The sequence below is a fragment of the Tamandua tetradactyla genome, chromosome 16 (assembly GCF_023851605.1).
Source record: "Tamandua tetradactyla isolate mTamTet1 chromosome 16, mTamTet1.pri, whole genome shotgun sequence".
In the NCBI taxonomy this organism is placed as follows: domain Eukaryota; kingdom Metazoa; phylum Chordata; class Mammalia; order Pilosa; family Myrmecophagidae; genus Tamandua; species Tamandua tetradactyla.
This window is the reverse complement of record NC_135342.1, coordinates 19,322,903-19,342,170: the sequence shown is the minus strand read 5'-3', so window position 1 is coordinate 19,342,170 and position 19,268 is coordinate 19,322,903. Positions and strand designations below refer to the sequence as shown.

The following is a 19,268-nucleotide window of genomic DNA, read 5'->3' as shown; positions in this document are numbered from 1 at the left end:
GGAAGCCAGTTATGTGAGGAGCTGGTACACAGCCTCAAGACTTCAGCTAAATGCACAGCTAGTAGGTTGTCTTTCACAAGTACAGTCTACAGAAAGACCTGCTAGAGCCATTATTGCATCCCATGCAGGATATACATACTATGGGTCTTGTACTGCTCATGCTTACAAACAAGCAGATTCATCTATTAATCAAAGAATTTTTATCCTTGGGTCTTCCCATCATGTGCCCCTCTCCCAATATGCATTTTTCAATGTGGTTATATACACGACATCTTTGCATGACCTTTGTAGTGACCAAAAGTTTTATACAGAACTATGGAAGACAGGAATGTTTGAATGCATGTCTCTGCAGATGGATGAAGATGAACAAGGTATTGAAATGCATTTGCCTTACAGAGCTAAAGCCATAAGGATGAGTTTACCATTATTCGTGTACTGGCTGGAGCTCTGAGTCCAAAGAAAAGGAATTTGGAAAACTCTTCAGTAAATATCTAGCAGATCCTAGTAAGTGGTTTCCTCTCATTTCTGCCATTGGGGTCAAGCATTGCATTACAGTTAGCATGATGAATCCCAAGAAAAGATTCACAGATCCAATGAACATCGAGATAAAATGGGTATGAGTAATATAGAACAATTAGACTCTGTATCTTTTAGCAATTAGTTGAAGAAATACCGTAATACAATATGTGGAAGATATCCCATTGGTTGAACTCCAGAAGAATGGAATGAACATGAGCTTTTACTTTTTGAATTATACCCAGTGAAGCCAGTGTAGAATCTGGTAAGTCAGTCCAGTGAGTTATGCAGCTGGAGCACTCACAATCCACTGAAGCTCTGAATCCTCAGGGATGCCACCTGCACATATTCATACTCTGTCTGGGTCCTAGCCTAGTCCTTAAAAAGATACTTTTCTTGGTTTGGGGGGATTCTGAAACCTCAAACCAATAGAATGTTCTTTCCTTCTTTTCTAGTAGGTGTAGTTCCCCCTTAATTTCAACTTGTTAAACAAATGCTTTATTGTTTAGGGCAGTGGAAGGCAGGCAGGCATCAAAATATGATAAAGAAAAAATGATGACAACATAAAGGCACAGTTGTAGCAGATGGTTTTCTGAAAATAACCTACAAAACATTTACCTATCCTAAATTTAAACTCTTTGCAGACTTATGCATATATATTCTGCTTTCAGTATAGTTTTGCAAATTGTATACAAAGAAGGGTAGAAGCTTTTTAATAAATAAATCGCATTTATAAATGATCTGTATTAGATTATAACTAATCTCCAGTTATAGACAATTATGACCTGTGTTGTACAACAGATACCATCTATTTTAGTTGCTAATAAAAGGTTTCACAACTGAAATAATAATAATAATGATCCCTGTATATTTAATTTGTCACCACCGATGAGTATGCCTACAGTAAATCCGTAGAACTGTAACTCTTTACTCACAGAGTACACACATTTTAAAGTGGATAGATACTAAAAAATTGTCCCAGAACTGTTGGGTCAATTTAGTTCCAACAAGGTCTGATAATTTCCATCTTTCCTTTCTCATTCATACATTCACTAAACCTGGGAATGTCACTTTGATACTCTGATAAACCAAAAGCCCTTCAGTCACCCTTCCTGGGGAGTTATATAAATCATCCTCAGTGTTCTCAAGGCACATGGCACCTATCTGTGACAACCATCTAAGAGGGCACTCAGAGGGTTGAAGTTAATACCAAAGTTTCTGAAACCACAACACCGTAGTTTAATTTCCAAAGCTCTGCCTCTTACCAACCACATGACCTCAGACAAAGACATTCCTTAAACTCTCAATTTCTTCATCTGCAGAAAGGCACCTACCTCAGAATTGAGGAATGCATATAAAGTTCTTAGAATCATGCTGTCCATTTTAGTAGCCACCATCTTCATGTGGTTATGTACATTTAAGTCCATTAAAAATGAAATAAAGTTTAAAATTCAGTTTATTGGTCACATGAGCCACATTAATCATAAGGAAGCATGAATGGCTAAATGAATATAAAAATATAATCATACACTTACCACAGTGCTAACAGTAGCAGCCATACTGTTAGGCATTTATCCCAGAGAAATAAAAATACATCCACACAAAAGCCTGTACCTGACTATCCATAGCCACTATATTCTAAATAGTCTAATACTGGAATTTATCCAGGTCCTTCAATGGGTGGATGGTTTAACAGACTTTGGTACCCCAGGCTATGGAATACAACTCAGCAATAAAAGGAATGAATTACTGATACATGCAGTTTGGATGGAACTTAAGAACAATATATTGAGTGAAAAAAGTCAATCTCAAAAGCTACAAACTGTATAATTCCATTTGTATAACATTTCCAAAATGACACCATCTTAGACACAGTCAACTGAATGGTAATTGCCAGTGGTAAAGGATGGCAGAAGAGGGAGTATAGATGTCAGTATAATGAGCTTACAGGAGGAGGTCTCTGTGGTGTGGAATAGTTCTATATCTTGACTGCAAGTGATGGTTACACAAGGCTAACACATGTGCTAAAATGACACAGAGCTGTGGACACACATTATACCAACATCAATTTCCTGGTTTTGATATTGTACTAAAGATCCTTAAGATGTAACTATTGGGGTACACTGGGCAGAGGCTACATGGGACTTCTCCTACTGTAACTGAGAAATTAGGATTTAAGAGATGATTTTAATTACTGAGTTATTATATAAATGTTCCTTTTGCTTTGGGGGATATTGGAGTAGACAGAGGGGAATATCTGAAAGACTTAAACTATAATCGAGCTGTCTGGATATCTGAAAGGACTGTAAAAGCCCTTATCTCTTGTCTGGTGTCTTTGGGTCTGTAAGAGCCCTTTATCTGGTCATTTTCTTAATAGGACCTAATGGTAAAGAAAACAGTCATTAACTAGCCTCAGTTCTTACATTTGTAAATCATATCCACTAGGCTCTGCTATTGCAAGATAACTTGTCTCCCCTCCTTCTGGCTCATACCTGTACAACTGAAGTGATAGCTTTGCCTCCCTTTCTTTCAACTTATATTAACTTACACTAACAGTGAATGTTTTCTTTTCTGCTTCAAACGTATTATCCAAAATGACCTCACTTCTCCTTGCTAGAATCCTTAAAAATCTCAAATCCCCTTTGTTCAGAGAGACAGATTTTTGGCCATTAGGTTGTCTGCTCTCCTGCTACACATGTAGAAAAAGTAAACTTTTTCTCTCTTTGAAACCCATGTCTCAGGAATTGGTTATTGAGCACATCAGGCAAAAAAAAATCCATGGTCTTTGTTCAGTAACAAGATGGTGACCCAGAAGGGATGAATGCCTGAATCTCTGGCAGGTAAGCCAAGCCACCTAGCCTTTTGCAGCCACTGGACTGAATTTAGTCTAGAGGCTTGGCCACTGGGGTTTCTCTGTTCTGCCAGCACTTCAGAGACTTTTGGCACCTTAAGATGGCTTCAAAGAGATAAACCATTTCCAGTTCCAGGTCAGGACATCAGACTGGATGAGTGAGTTATCAAGGTAGAAGTGGATCAGGAAGTAAATAGGCAATTCAATTCCCCTTTGACCTAGGCCTGGGTCATACTTCCAGAATGATCCCTTTGCTCTGACCTCTACACCTTCTGATTTTGGGTACCATAATGTACTGAATCTAACAATTAATTGGTGGTTAATAAAAACTAAGTAGGCCTGTTTAAGTGCTAGCAGTGTATAACCTAGGAACTGGTTAATTGTTAAATTGGTTTAATAAGTGTTCTATGTCTAACTGTTAACTGATGTATTTGGTTTGTGCTCTATACAGGGTTTGAGGCCCTGGCCTAAATTTGTTGACTATACTTAAAAAATGAGTAATTCAACAATTAATTGATATTTAATGAAGTTAAGTAAACCTGCATAAATACTAGCCAGTGTGGTACCTGGGTATAGAAGAAGTTAATGTTTGTTTAATTGTTAATCAGTGCATTAAGCGTTTAATGTCTATTTGTTAGCTGGAGTGTTCATAGTTATTAATCGGTGTGTTCCTGCATTTGTATTCATCAAATGCTTGTAACTGGTAACTGATTATGGAAATTCTTTTGAAAAGAAAATCTTTGGGCTGTACTGACAATTGAAAAGATTTTGGTTATGAGTGTATAAAAAGTTTTTTTTATGTAACATAATCTGACCTCAATGTGATTTAAAATGAAAATACTACCATTATAGTTAAAGATATTACAATTAGAATTTTTCTGCAAAAAAGTAGAAATGGGATGAGATAATATATTCAATCCTTTATTTGTCCCTTTCAAAAGTATTTCTGTGTGTCTGTTTTTTTGAGTAACCAATAAGAAAATTCTTAAAAGAGCTCTATTTGAGCTGCTTAGAAACAATTAGGTACCTGATATACATATATATATAAATTGGTACTTCTGAAATAAAAGAGAAAAAACTCTGAATGGCAAGATTGCAAAACTTTTGTTTTGTAATTACTGCAAACAAAGGGGATATTAGAAAGAAACTGCCCCTGGAATTTCCCTAAGGCAGCAGAAAACTGCCAAAGAGCTGCCTCTGGAAAAAGCAAAGATCTTTTCCACTGGTCTTGGTTACAACTTTTAGTAAAACAATTCTAATAATTAAAAATAGTTAAAAGAAGAGCATTAGGGCGGGCCGCGGTGGCTCAGCGGGCAAGAGTGCTTGCCTGCCGTGCCGGAGGACCCCGGTTCGATTCCCGGCCCCAGCCCATGTAAAAAACAAACAAACAAACAAAATATAATAAAACAAGAAAATGTTTAAAAATGTTTCCCTTTCTTCCTCCCTTCCTTCCTTCCATCCTTCCTTCCTTCTCTGTCTTTCCTTCCCTTCCTCCCTTTAAAAAAAAAAAAAAAAAAAAAGAGAAGAGCATTAGGAACTCTCAAAATTCCATGGCCTTCACCTAAAACTTTCAAACTCAAAAAATCTATTATCTTTCTCTTTGTGCAACCTATTGCTACCCTAAGGCCCAACCACATAAAGCAGTTATGCGGAAGGGCTAGTCACATAACGACTAAAGGGAGGTGTGGTTTAGAATCTTTTTTTAGTGGGCCTGGAGATTGGAAATGGTAAGCATAAAAATGCTATAGTATAAGCTATGTTTGCTAATATTATTTTTTGCAGTGGTAACTAATAATCAGATTATTAAACTATAAATAGCTTTGGGATACAACTAACTGAATAAAATTTAATTATCAAATTTCAGTAAGTAAAATGAAAGATCGTTCAGAGACATGGAAAAATTTTTCCAGAATTTAGACTTCAGATAAATTAAACAATTGCAGTTTGTTTCCCAGAAATTGATGTCAAGATATTTTTGAAATTGTTTGTATTTTAAGGTATTAAAACAAAGAGATTTTTTCCAACCTCAGAGAAAAGGAATTTTATGATAAATTGTGAACTGAACAAATGCAGTTTTATTCTGCTTAGATGTGTTCTCCTTAAATCTATATAAGCTTATTAAAAAATAAGCTAGTATTATAAATACATTATCAAAATTTCTCTTGAAATAGCCTGAAACGTTGCATAAACTGAGCAATATATACGGCAATCTAAGTGCTATATAAAATATAATAAAAATAAGGATCTAATAATGCTTCAAATATATTCTATTTAAGAAATCAGTTAAATTTAATAAGAAATATAAATGGATTTTCTTATAACCTTAATTGCCTGGATTTCAAATAATCTAGCTTTTTGTCACTTGGTTACTTATTACCTCAGTACGTGTAAGAATTTGAATTTGTAGTGACTTTGTTAATGTCAGTCTGTCACGGAGAAAAAGACATAAGTCTTAGCGTTAAAGGGTTTATATCCTAGTTAGACGATACATGTACTAAGGCACAGTATATGACAGTGGTAACAAAGTGATCAAATGCTGGAAGAATTTAAAAAGCAAATAAATAAAGAATGACCTAAGAAATCCTCATAGAAGAGATGATACTTGTAGGACCTTTAAGAAAAAGTAGCATTTAAACAAATAGAACTCTGACCTAGTTTTTAAAAACCATAACAATTTTGGTAACACATTCTGGCATTATTTAGCATTTGGGGATAATGTTGAGAAAATCTGAGTCTTTTTGGATATAAATCTCTTAAATATAAAAAGCTGATTATATTTCTTACTCAGGGCTTTTCTGACCTCTGAAGGTAGTGATGAATTGGACTGAAAAATTTTAAGTATATCATTTGTGTATTCTGAGTAAAAAGTATATAGACGTCTGGCTGTGTTCCAAACCCAAGCATAAATTTCTTCTTTCTTCCATTATTTTGTAGTATCTCTGTCTCTTATTCCCTTCATAAATATGCTATTGGAAGGAAGTATGCAGGAGCAAAAGCTTTGTGTATCATATATTAAAGAAAGAAAAGAAAGCTTTTGTGTTAAGCTAAGTATTCATTCAGAACTAAAGTTTAGTTTTCTCCCTGTTAAAATTAATATGGGCATCAGGGGGCACAAAGGTAGTTCACTGGTAGAATTCTCACTTGCCATGTGAGAGAACTGGGTTTGACTCCTGGTCCATGCACTTCCCCCAAAATAAACAAGTAAAACAAACATACAAAAATTCAACAAATGGTGCTGCAATAATGGGACGCACGCATGGGAAAAATAATGAAATGTGACCCTGCCATACAGCATACAAATAATAATAATAATAATAATAATAATAATAATAATAATAAATTTGGGCATCAGAACAATATTCTTCTTAATGTTCCTGTTGGCATTATCCTCTATTTTAGAAGACAAGTCTTCTCACTGTTAATGGAACAACCATTACAAATAATTTGTACTTTCACCTTGTATAGGTAAGATGTTAAAATAGTTTAACCTACTGCATAGGAGGTGTCTTGGAAGTATTACAGTGTTTAAAAGGGATCTTCTATCCTGTGGCTGGTTAGATTTGTATAGGTAAAGTATTATTCATATTGTAGCAAACAGGCCCCCCCCTTTCTCTTTCTTATTCGGCTGCCTTCTCTGTAGAAAACCCCAGACCCCCTCTCCTGACCTCTGGGAATGGGCGAAACTGCAGGTAATAAAGATAAGATACATTCCTGGGGTAGAGACCCCTTCTCCTGACCACTGGGAATGGATGAAACTGCAGGCAATAAAGATAAGACACATTCCTGGGATAGGAACTCCTCCCCCAACAGCTCATCTGCTTCTGTAACCTACTTGGTGCCTTAAATAGACCAATTGTCTTTCCTTTAGTATTGCTATTTGTCATATTAGGTTTGTCCTATCTGTAGCATGTAATAGTGTCTATAAAAGCCAATGTTGCCTTTTGTTCCGGGCAACTTTCGAGGTGACTCGGTTGAGCCCCATGTGTACAAGTTAATAAATCACTTGCTTCCCAAAACTGCAGACCCTTAGTCTCAGCCTGTTCTAATTTGGTGGAATGTTCCTGGAGGCCTGTGGTCTTGTTCCTGGTTTTCATGCTACAATATACTTAGAGGTTGTATAAATTCCTAAAACTTTAATAATGTTCTCACTGTCCATGTTATATCCTGATACTAATCTGTATGATGTTAAGCAATGGTATGGTGTTGCTAGTCATGGTGTTAATTATTCTAAAGGCTATAGATCATAGAAACAGCCAAATTTTTGTCACACTGCTTTGCTCTAATAGTTATCTAAAAGTATAAATGCTCAAGTTTACCTTTTCAATTAAGAAAGATACTTATGAAGGAGTACAACAGTATTACAAGGATGCATTAGATGTGGGCCTAAAAAGCTGGGTGTTTCCTAAGTGCATGGTGTGTGGCTGCTGAGTATAGAAAATTCCTTTGCTCAATCAGCTACATATACATCTGCCCTGTCAAGGAAGATGTGCTGAGGTTCAGATTGGTTGGATCTAGGCTAGGTTGTGCTCAACGTTAAAGAAAGGTTGAACAAACATATATGTTATATTTTATCTGTTAAATAACAACTCTGATAAATTTATAAAAGTGAAACAGTACAAAACTTCTGCTATCGCTTCTTAACATAAAACAGCTATCTAATGTTTTTATTTCTGAAAGAAGCTTCATTTAAAAATGTTTATAAAGATTAAAGCTCAAATAGTAAGCATTAGCTATTATCATTAAATTCTGAAGTGCTTTACTCTTCATATAGCCCAATAGTTCCCTGGAACTTTAAATATGTGTGTGACACCCGAAATTGAGATTTGGTTCTCCAGTTCTGGAAATTAGCATGGATTCACACAGCAATGGTTTAAAAAAAAAAAAACTGAAAGAGATCAAGCTTCAATTAAAGATGTGATAAAAACGATCTGGTTAAAACTAAGATAAATCAATATACAAGTTAAAGAATAATACTGTCTGTATTTTAAAGCTTTAACTTTTCTGTGAGTGAAAATGTAGCAGGCAGGCCTTCCCCTCTTTCTAGCTCAGCTGTGCTCTCTGTGGAAAATCCTCAACCCCCCCTCCTGACCTTCAGGAATGGGTAAAACTGCAGGCAAGCGAGATAAGACACATTCCTGGGATAGAAACCCCCTCCCCTAGGCTTCAAGAACTGGTGAAGCTGCAAGTAGGCAAAATAAGACATTCTGGGGTGGGGACCCCTCCCTTAATGGTTCAGCTTTGGGCCATTCTCAACTTAAATCAGCCAATTGTTTACCTTGTCTTTAACATGTCAAAGAGTCTATAAAAGCTAAGGTTGCCTTTTGTTCGGGGCCCAGACTTTCAGAGGTTACTCACTGAGCCCTATGGCCATAGCAAATAAATCCTGCTTCCCGAAACCATGGATCCTTAGTCTCAGCCTGTTCTAACTTCCCAGAATGTTCCTGGAGGCCTGTGGCCTCATTCCTGGTTTTCACGCTACAAAAAAAAATTCATTTCATCCAAGACTTGCACTATCTAATCTGTCTAATCAGTTAAACAGCCTAATTCAGCTTTATCTGATATGGAACCTGGAATAAGGGTTCTGTACAAGTTAATGTTATGCAATGATGTATTTCAGAGTATTTTAGGAAGAGAATGACTGGGAAAGCTAGAAGTATTAATCTTCCCACCTGGGGAATTACTGATGTTAGTCTTAAGCAAGAGAGGCTCCCAATTTAATAAGCCAAGGCCTCAATTTTGAGGTTTGCCCTTATAAAGCTTATTTCTGTAATAACAAACTGAACCTATTTAGGATTAGTGCCTACGTGCCATCTCCAGATAATCTCTGCTGTTGCTCAAATGTGGTCTCCCTCTCTAAGCCAAACTCTGAGCTTCACCCCAATGTGGGACATAATTTCTTCAAGAAACATAACTGGCTCTGGCACCACGGACATAACTGGCCCTAGCATCATGGGACACCTGGCAGTGAGAATCAAGGATAAGCCTGGCCCTGACATCACAGATGAACTGACCAAAAAGAGGAAAAGAAATAGAGTTTCAATGGCTAAGATATTTCAAATCAAGTTGAGAGGTCAATCTGGAGGTTACTCTCATGCAAGCTTCAGCTAAACATTGCAAACTGCTGCAATATGGCATAACCCAACCAACGGTGTTCCTGGAAACCCTAATAAATATTCAGTGTTCTATAAAATTTTATTTATTAAGTTTGTTTTTCAGAGACTTAAAAGCTCCACATTGTTCCAATGACAGAGAAGCTCTAAAACCCAGAGATACGGGACTCTTCAAGAATAACTGGTTTCATTGCTTATCCCTTTGCCCCTTAATAACAACACATCTTTTCAGGCTTGAAGCAGAAGAGTCATTGCCCAAATCCCTCAAGATTGAGAGGTAATTATCAAATGACAGGGATGAATTTTAACAGAGAAATCAGGATTTAAGGGATTACTTTAATTACTGAATCATTATATAAATGTTCCTCTTGCTTTGGGGGATTACAGAGGGAAATATCTGAAAAACTTAAACTATAATTAAGCTGTCTGGATATCTGAAAGGACTGTAAAAGCCTTTATCTCTTGTCTGGTGCCTTTGTGACTGTAAGAGCTGTTATGCCCTTTATCTGGTCATTTTCTTAGTAGGCTCTAACGGTAAGGAAAACAGTCATTAACTAGCCTCAGTCCCTTACATTTGTAAATCATATCCACTAAGCTCTGCTATTGAAAGATAACTTACCTCTCTCCTTCTGGTTCACACCTGTAGTACTGAAGTAATAGCTCTGCCTCCCTTCCTTTCAATTTATGTTAACTTACGTTAACAATGTTTTCATTTCTGCTTTGAACTTATTATCTGAAATGACCTCATCTCTCCTTGCTAGAATCCTTAAAAATCTCTACCCCTTAGATCAGAGAGGCAGATTTTGGGTTCTTAGCTGTCTGCTCTCCTACTACATGTGTAGTAATAAACTTTGTCTCTCTTTGAAACCCCAGTGTCTCATAAATAGCTTATTGAGTGCCTAGGGCAGAAGAATCCATGGCCTTTCTCTGGTAACACTACTATCTTTGCACCTTCTCTTTTGTAGCTTTAATTGTAATTGCTCTGGTACTACGTGATATACATATATCACAGTCTACTGGTGTCAACATTTTACAAGTTTGAGGGAAGCATAGGAATCTTACTTCCTTATAACTTCCTTTACACTACTTCACTTATAATTTTCTTAAATATTTCCTCTACATACATGTAGAACCACAGAAGACAGTAATATCAGTTTTGCTTCAACCAGGAAACATAATAGAAAACTCAAGACTAGGACAGTCTATTGTATTTAACTCTTTTTACCCATTCCTTTGTTCTTTCTTCCTTCCTGGAGGCCCAAGCCTCCTTCTGTTCTCATTCCTTTCTGTATAAAGAATTTTCTTTAGCTATTCTTAACAGAGGAGAAAAAATAATACACTGGCAAGCAGTATAATACCATGGTTTGATTTGAATTTCATTTTTTGATATCTATGAATTTTTGCCCTACCATATGTGAATAGAAGATGATACAAACCAATGCTAAAAACAAAACTAAGCTAAACATAAAAACAAGAAATAGAACAAATAAAAAAGCAAGTAATTCACATATAACAAATACCTGTTGTCCTCCTTTATCTTTCACAAATAAGAGAAAAAAAATGTGTCCAATCTTTACAAAAGAGATGTCATTTTAAGAGATAAAATTGAAACTCAACTTACCTGAAACCTGGTCATTTTCTCTTGCTCCTTTGGAGGAGATAAGAGTCCTGGGGAAGCAGAGCTGGGAAAAGAACCATGAGACACATCCCTATGCCATATGAATTAAAAAAAAAAGGGACCCCTCCTTCAGCACATCTAACTGGTCTCTCAGCCAGGGGCCCTCTAACAGTGAACAATGTGCTCAACTCTAAGCAGCAAGCCTAACACAAGAACCCTTGCAGATCTCAGGACTACTTTCAATCTGGGTATCATGGGACTCTGGGGCCAGAAGATCTAAAGTCAAATTCTGGTACTGCTAACTGATGGTAGAAAAGTTAATTAACCTCCCTGTGTCTCAAGTCTGTCACCTGCAAAGTAAGAATATATTGTTCACCTCAAAGGGTTGTGGTGGTGGTCAAATGCGTGAGAAGGTGCAAAACTCCTGATTTCCCTACCACTGCAGAAAACCAGATTGTTATGAATCATAAAGTTGTCCTTGATGATGTCTTTTGTCATCTTTTTTTAAACTGAAGTAAAATACACATAACATAAATTAACCATTTTAAAGTGAATGATTTAGGAGCATTTAGTATATTCACAAAGTTGTGCAAACACAAACACTATATAGCCCCCAAATATTTTCATTATCCCAAAACAAAACCCTGTACCTATCAAGCAGTTACTGTTAGGCAGAACCCCTTCCCCCATGACATGACCAACCTGTAGCAAATATCACAAGAAGCTCCTACCACTACAGTTCAGGCAGCGTCTCACAATTGTACCTACATCTGCCCTCTGGCAACTGCATCCCTGTGATAATCCCCTTACACAACATTCATCCTCAGGCAGTTGCAACCCTGGATCACTACAGCAGTGTTTAAATTTAAAACCCTGTCAATGAAGACTTACTCCCAACAGCCCACTGCTTTCAAAACCAACCAATGGAAACTGTCCACTTCCCATCCCAAGCTAGACAATGAAAACCCACTGCATCCCTTTCCCTATTTCCCACCATCCTCTATAACCTGTACCCCTTCCCTCATTTGGGGCTATTGTGGATCTTAAGCATCCGCCTACCTGCTCATAGCCTCACAATAAAGCTCCTTTAATCGAGTTTTGGTCTGTTTTCTTCCCTCCTAGTTAAAAACCTAATGATTGTTCCCCACTCCTCCCTCTCTCCAATCAGCTGCAACCACCAATATGCAGGCTGTCTCTATGGATTTACATGTTCTGGATATTCACATAAATGGAATTACATACTCTGTGATCTTTGGTGGCTGGCTTCTTTCACTTAGCAATAATGTTTCCAACATTCATCTAAGTTGTAACATCTATCAGTACTTCAATCCTTTTTATGGCTGAATAACACTCTACTGAATGAACAGACCACAACTTCTTTGTCCAGTCACCCACTGATGGTGTTCCATTTTTTGACTACTGGGAACATGCTGTTAGAAACATGTGTTCATGTATGTTTCAGTACCTGTTTTCAATTCTTTGGGAGATATGATTTTGTCATCATTTTTATATAAAGGAGTCTTTCATGACATCCACAGTTATAGACTGGTCTAATGCTTTGTCTTGAGAAATTCACTTTTCCCTCCAAACAGTCATTAATTCTCATTGGTGCTATTACTTAAAATTTTGTCATCCTGGAGTGTTAGTGATTTGACATCAGCCTCTGGCTTCTTAAAAGATACAGATACTTGTGAATTTCCTTCATGTAACCAGAAGCATTTCAGTGGCATATGGTCTCTCTTTCCATACATACTATGGTAGAGAAAAACTAATTTAAAATATGATTCTGCTGTTTTTCTCATTTTAAACAAAAGCCTGACCGTCTCTGTCTCACTATAACCACAGAACCTAACTGCTGGGTAGGTGTGGGGATAAGTGAGTGACTCTAGTTAGGCCTTGGCAAGGCAGATTTATAGAGAGAGCAAGGAAATAGAGGGTGTGCAGGGCTGGAGATGGAGGGAATTATTAGAAACTTATCAGTCACTCATCAGTCTTTTAATCTCCAGTGTAAAATATAGGGAGTGGTCAAAACATATGGAATCAAAGAATGTCTGAAGATACTCTCAGTAAGACATGAAATGGACTAATTATCTCTGAAGATCCTGTGAGCTGTAAAACTCAGAGGTGCTCCTGATTGGAAGGAGGAAAGCATGAATTTTATCATTCAATTTCTTCCTTTGGGTCTGTTACTTGCCTTGCTTGAGCAACAGCAAGGTCATCCTTAGAATGATTCATAAAAGGGTCAATCATGGACTTAGAATAGGCAAATCCTTTTATTTGTGAATTTATTAATTTCTTTATTAATAACCATCAGTCTTCAAACTGTATCTCCTCCAATAATTTTTCCCTGGAAATCCTTTATGTAATTTAAGTGCCCCACACCACCATTTCCCTTGTCCCATTCACCCCCTTTTTATATTTAGCACTCATCACTCACTAGCATGTTTTATTTATGTTCTTCTTTAATTTATCACACTTTTTAGAATATAAGCTACATTTTTTTTTCACTTTTCTTCCTCCAGTGTCTTGCAGATTTCATGGGCTGCAGTAAGCACTCCACAGATATTTGTTGAAAAAAAAAAAATGAATGACTGAATCTGAAAGTGGTTAAAATTGGTAATGCTATTTTGTATATGCTACCATAATAAAAAAATTATTTAAAATGAATGGCTCATGAATAGTTAATAGAAATATATCCTATATTACATTAGATCAGAGCTTCATTACCACTCACTGGGATGACTCATTCTTTCATTTATTCATTCAACAAGTACATACGGAACACATACCTAGTACCAGGCACAATTCTATATATTAAAGATAGATCAGGAGGTGGGGAAAATGGCAGTGTAGGGAGGAGTGGAATTTAGTTAGTTCTCCAGGGCACTAGTAAGTAGCCAGGAACTGTTTTCAAAAAATGAATGGGGACATCTGTGATTGGACACACATGGTATATCAATCTGGAATGGGTGGAGGGGCCAATATCATAGCACAGAACTGTAAGTTAATCTCCCAAACTGTGGAGGATGGTGCCCTACCTTCATTGGCATGGCAGTCTGTTTTGGAGATACTTTTCCACAGAAAAATAAGCAGCCTTTATTAGGAACAAAGGAAGGAAGCTCAACCAAGCTCTAATTGTAGTATTATTTAACAATTCTGGACTGTTGAATACAAGCTCCCAGGACAGAGAAATGCAGAGCAAGCAACAAAGGAACCCTGAGGTCTCTCCTGGTAGAAAGGAAATGGGGATGACAGAAAACAACAACAACAAAAATAAACACAGGACTTTGAAATCATCTGAACTCAGAATACTGGGTAGAGGCCATGCCACAAGAAAGAGGTGCACACACAGAGTTGTGTTCAAAATCTGGGTCTTGATTGGCAAATGTAGGGCATGGGCATGGGGTATGGTGCCTGGAGCTTGGGGACTGGCTCTGGAAAGGATTTTTTTTAAGTACTCTTAACAGCCCATCAAACGAAGCACCAGAAATTTTCAATTGTCAGCACTGGCCCAGGCAAGGGCAGAATTAAGGAGTGTCTGAGAGACACTTTTAAAGTAACAATTCAATTATAAGGGATAATCTCCTAAAGGGCATATCTTCCCCCCAGCACAAGTGATGGCTGTCATTCACAGAATTCAGACCCAGAGGCTGGAAAACAGAAACAACTTAAGTCCACTTTCTACCTCAGACTCTGTACCAGCCATACCCTGGCAGGGACAGAGCCTGCTAAGAATTAAAGACACCACAACATTTTACACAGATTTGGAACTGCAGGCTGACAAACACCAACTGCTGGGCAGGGTAGCAAAAGCACAGAATCAAGGAGTCTCACAAGAAAGACTGGCAGCCTGTTAGGTCTCACCCTTAGGGATCCCTGAGACTGATTACACCATCCTTTTTTTTTTTTTTAACATGGGAAGGCACCGGGAATTGAACCTGGGTCCTTTGGCATGGCAGGCAAGCATTCTTGCCTGCTGAGCCACCGTGGCCTGCCCTACACCATCCTCTTAAGACCTGGGCTTAGATGGCTGTGGTCCACCATATCAGGGGAGACCCTCCTGGAAAAGATCCCATATAGGTCGTACAAGAACCTGAAAAACAAGAGCTGAAAATTTCTGATCAGTGAAGCAGAAACTATGGGAGAGGTCTAGAATAAGTTGAACTGAATGTCAAAGAACTGAGGGTAAAGCAAACCAACAAGAAAACCCTACATAAGAGAGTGAGAACAACTACCAGAAAAAATTAATCAGGGAAATCAGATGCCTAGACACGAGCAAAAAAAAAAAAAAATAATGCATCATACTAGGAAACACAAAGATATGGCCCAGATAAAGGAATAAACTAATACAACAAAAAAGATAAAGAAGTTAAAGCAACTAGTTAAAGATGTTCATGGTGCCTGTCCATGAAAAAAAAAAAAGATGTTCAAACAAATTGTCTAAGTCCAATCAAAAGTCAAATCAATGAATGAGGGAAAATATAGCAGGAGATGAAGGCTATAAAGCAGACACTGTTTGACCATCCAGAAGAACTCGAAAGCTTGAAAAAACAAATCACAAAGCACTTATGGGAATGAAAGGCAAAACAGAAGTCATGAATAACATTATGTAGACACACAAAAGCAGAAATGAAGAAGCAGAACAAAGGATTAGTGAATTGGAACATGGGACATCTGAAATCCTACACCCAAAAGAACAGATAGCAGAGGGTCTCAGGGAACTGAATGCAACATAAAGCACATGAATATATATGTTATGGGTGTCCCAGAAGGAGACAAGAAAGGAAAAGTGTCAGAAAGAATAATGAAGGACATAATCACTGAAAATTTCCCAACGCTTATGAAAGATATAAAATTAACAGATTCAAGAAATAGAGCATACCCCAAATAGAATAGATTTGAATAGACCTATTCCAAGACATTTACTAAGAAGATTGGCAAATGTCAAATGCCATAGGCAGAGAAGGGAAACTTAAGGACTAAGTGCAGATTTCTCAACAGAAACCATGGAGGCAAGAGGGCAGTGGTATGATATATTTAAGATATGGAAAGAGAAAAACTGCTAATGAAGAATTCTAAATATCTGGCAAAATTCTCCTTTGAAAATAAGGGACCTTCCGGGTCAAGATGGCGGCTTAATAATGTGTGCATTTTAGTTCGTCCTCCAGAACAACTACTAAATAACAAGAAATAGTACGGAACAGCTCCTGGAGCCACGATAGTGACCGGACACACAGCGTACCCCAGTCTGGACCAGCTGGACCAGCTGCAAGCACCCCCCAGAACCGTGAGTTCCCAAAACTGAGGTGGCCAGTGCCCCTCCCACACAGGCCACTTCCCAGAGGGGAAAAAAAACTAAAGCTAAAGGTCCAGAAAAAGCTGAACTGAATGGCAAAGAACAGATAGACAACAAATTCATCCAGCAAGAAAACCCTAGATAAAAGAAGTGAAAGCAATCTCCAGAAAAAACTAATTAAGGTAATTAAATGCCTAGACACCAGCAAAAAATAACAAATCACACTAGGAAAATTGAAGATATGGCCCAGTCAAAGGAACAAACCAACAATTCAAATGACATACAGGAACTGAAACAATTAATTCAGAATGTACGAACAGACATGGAAAACCATCAAAAACCAAATCAATGAATTGAGGGAGGATATAAAGAAGGCAAGGAATGAACAAAAAGAAGAAACTGAAAGTCTGAAAAAACAAATCACAGAACTTATGGGAATGAAAGACATAGTAGAAGAGATGAAAAAAACAATGGAAACCTACAATGGTAGATTTCAAGAGACAGAACATAGGATTTCTGGACTGGAGGATGGAACATCTGAAATTCAACAAGAAACAGAAACTATAGGAAAATATGAGCAGGGATTCAGGGAATTGAAAGACAATATGAAGTGCATAAATATACGTGTTGTGGGTGTCCTAGAAGGAGAAGAGAAGGGAAAAGGAGGAGAAAAACTAATGGAGGAAATTATCACTGAAAATTTCCCAACTTTTATAAAAGACTTAAAATTACAGATCCAAGAAGTGCAGTGTACACCAAAGAGAATAGATCCAAATAGACATATTCCAAGACATTTAACAATCAGAATGTCAGAGGTCAAAGAGAAAGAGAGGATCTTGAAAGCAGCAAGAGAAAAGCAATCCATCACATACAAGGAAAGCCCAATAAGACTATGCACAGATCTCTCAGCAGAAACCATGGAGGCAAGAAGACAGTGGGATGATATATTTAAATTATTAAAAAACTGCCAACCAAGAATTCTATTTCCAGCAAAATCGTCCTTCAAAAATGAGGGAGAAATTAAAACATTTTCAGACAAAAAATCACTGAGAGAATTTGTGACCAAGAGACCAGCTCTGCAAGAAATACTAAAGGGAGCACTAGAGACAGATATGAAGACAGAAGAGAGGTGTGGAGAAGAGTGTAGAAAGGAAGACTATGAGTAAAGGTAAAAAGAAGGAAAATTAGATATGACATATAAAATCCATAAGGCAAAATAGTAGAAGAAAGTACTACCCATGCAGTAATAACACTGAATGTTAATGGATTAAACTCTCCAATCAAAAGACATAGTCTGGCAGAATGGATTAAAAAACAGGACCCAGGGTGGGCCACAGTGGCTCAGTGGCAAGAACGCTTGCCTACCATGCCAGAGGACACGGGTTCGATTCCCAGTGCCTGCCCATGTTAAAAAAAAAAAACAAAAAAAACAGGACCCATCTATATGCTGTCTCTACTCAAAGGACACGAGACCCTGGACACAAATGGACATTTGCACAACAATGTTTATAGCAGCATTGTGTACAATTACCAAGAGATGGAAACAGCCAAAATGTCCATCAACAGAGAGTTGGCTAAACAAACTGTGACATTTACATAAGATGGAATATTATGCAGCTGTAAGACAGAATAAAGTTATGATGTATGTAACAACATGAATGGACCTTAAGGACATTATGCTGAGTGTGATTAGCCAGAAACAAAAGGACAAATACTGTATGGTCTCACTGATATGAACTGACATTAGTGAATAAACTTGGAATATTTCCTTGGTAACAGAGACCATCAGGAGATAAAAATTGGGTAAGATATTGGGTAATTGGAACTGAAGGGATACAGATTGTGCAACAGGACTGAATATAACAACTCAGAAATGGACAGCACAATATTACCTAACTGTAATACAATTATGTTAAAACACTGAATGAAGCTGCATATGAGACTGATAAAGGGAGGAGGGCTGGGGCATAAAGAAAGATAGACGATAAAGAATGAGATAGTGTAATCTAGGAATGCCTGGAGTGTATAATGATAGTGACTAAATGTACAAATTTAAAAAATACTTTTGCATGAGGAAGAACAAAAGAATGTCATTACTGCAGTGTGCTGAAAATAGATGGTACTTAATATTTTAAAATTTCAACTAATGTGTGAGACTAAAGCAAAAAATGTTTATTTGGCAAAAATCTATACTTTGACTAGTGCATCTCCTAATATAACTTATGTAGATAGTTGATTGAACACCTTAAGTACATGGAACTTGTATAGAACATGAGATTTTGTTGGTTTGTCCAGGTGATGCCCTGATGAATCCCAGAGTGATTTGATCAGTGAGTGGAAAAGTATTTGCAAAGTCCCCTTCAGGGAATGATGAGAACGGCGGAAAACTCAACTTCCCCAAGTTGAATTCTTGATATTCTCACAAGCAGTTTGGACAACCAAAGCTATAGGCTGAGCCCCTAGTCTTGGGGTTTGTTCATATGAAACTTAACCCAACAAAGAATAGGTCAAGCCTACTTAAAATTAAGCCTAAGAGACCCCCAAGAGAACTTCTTTTGTTGCTCAGATGTGGCCTCTCTCTCCAGCCAACACAGCAAACAGACTCACCACCCTCCCCCTGTCTACGTGAGACATGACTCCCAGGGGTGTGGATCTTCCTGGCAGCATGGAACAGAAATCCTGGAATGAGCTGAGATTCAGCATCAAGGGATTGAGAAAAACTCTAGAATGAGCTGAGACCCAGCATCAAGGAATTGAGAAAACCTTCTCGACCAAAGGGGGAAGAGTGAAATGAGACAAAGTGTCAATGGCTGAGAGATTCCAAACAGAGTCGAGAGGTTATCCTGGAGGTTATTCTTATGCATTAAGTAGATATCA

At 37.5% G+C, this 19,268-nt stretch overlaps 1 protein-coding gene and 1 pseudogene across 2 annotated transcripts in view; one reads left to right on the top strand and one right to left on the bottom strand.

The window, feature by feature from the left end:
• The window catches only part of LOC143659029 (uncharacterized), a 66,060-nt gene that overhangs the window by 13,469 nt on the left and 33,323 nt on the right, over positions 1-19,268 (bottom strand). For both annotated transcript variants that reach the window (XM_077131525.1, XM_077131526.1), the window contains exon 2: positions 11,099-11,159. In XM_077131525.1, coding sequence (XP_076987640.1) covers positions 11,099-11,113 — 15 coding nt within the window. In that variant the 5' untranslated portion in view covers positions 11,114-11,159. The remainder of the gene's footprint in view (positions 1-11,098; positions 11,160-19,268) is intronic.
• On the top strand, positions 123-830 carry LOC143659031 (protein MEMO1-like; annotated as a pseudogene).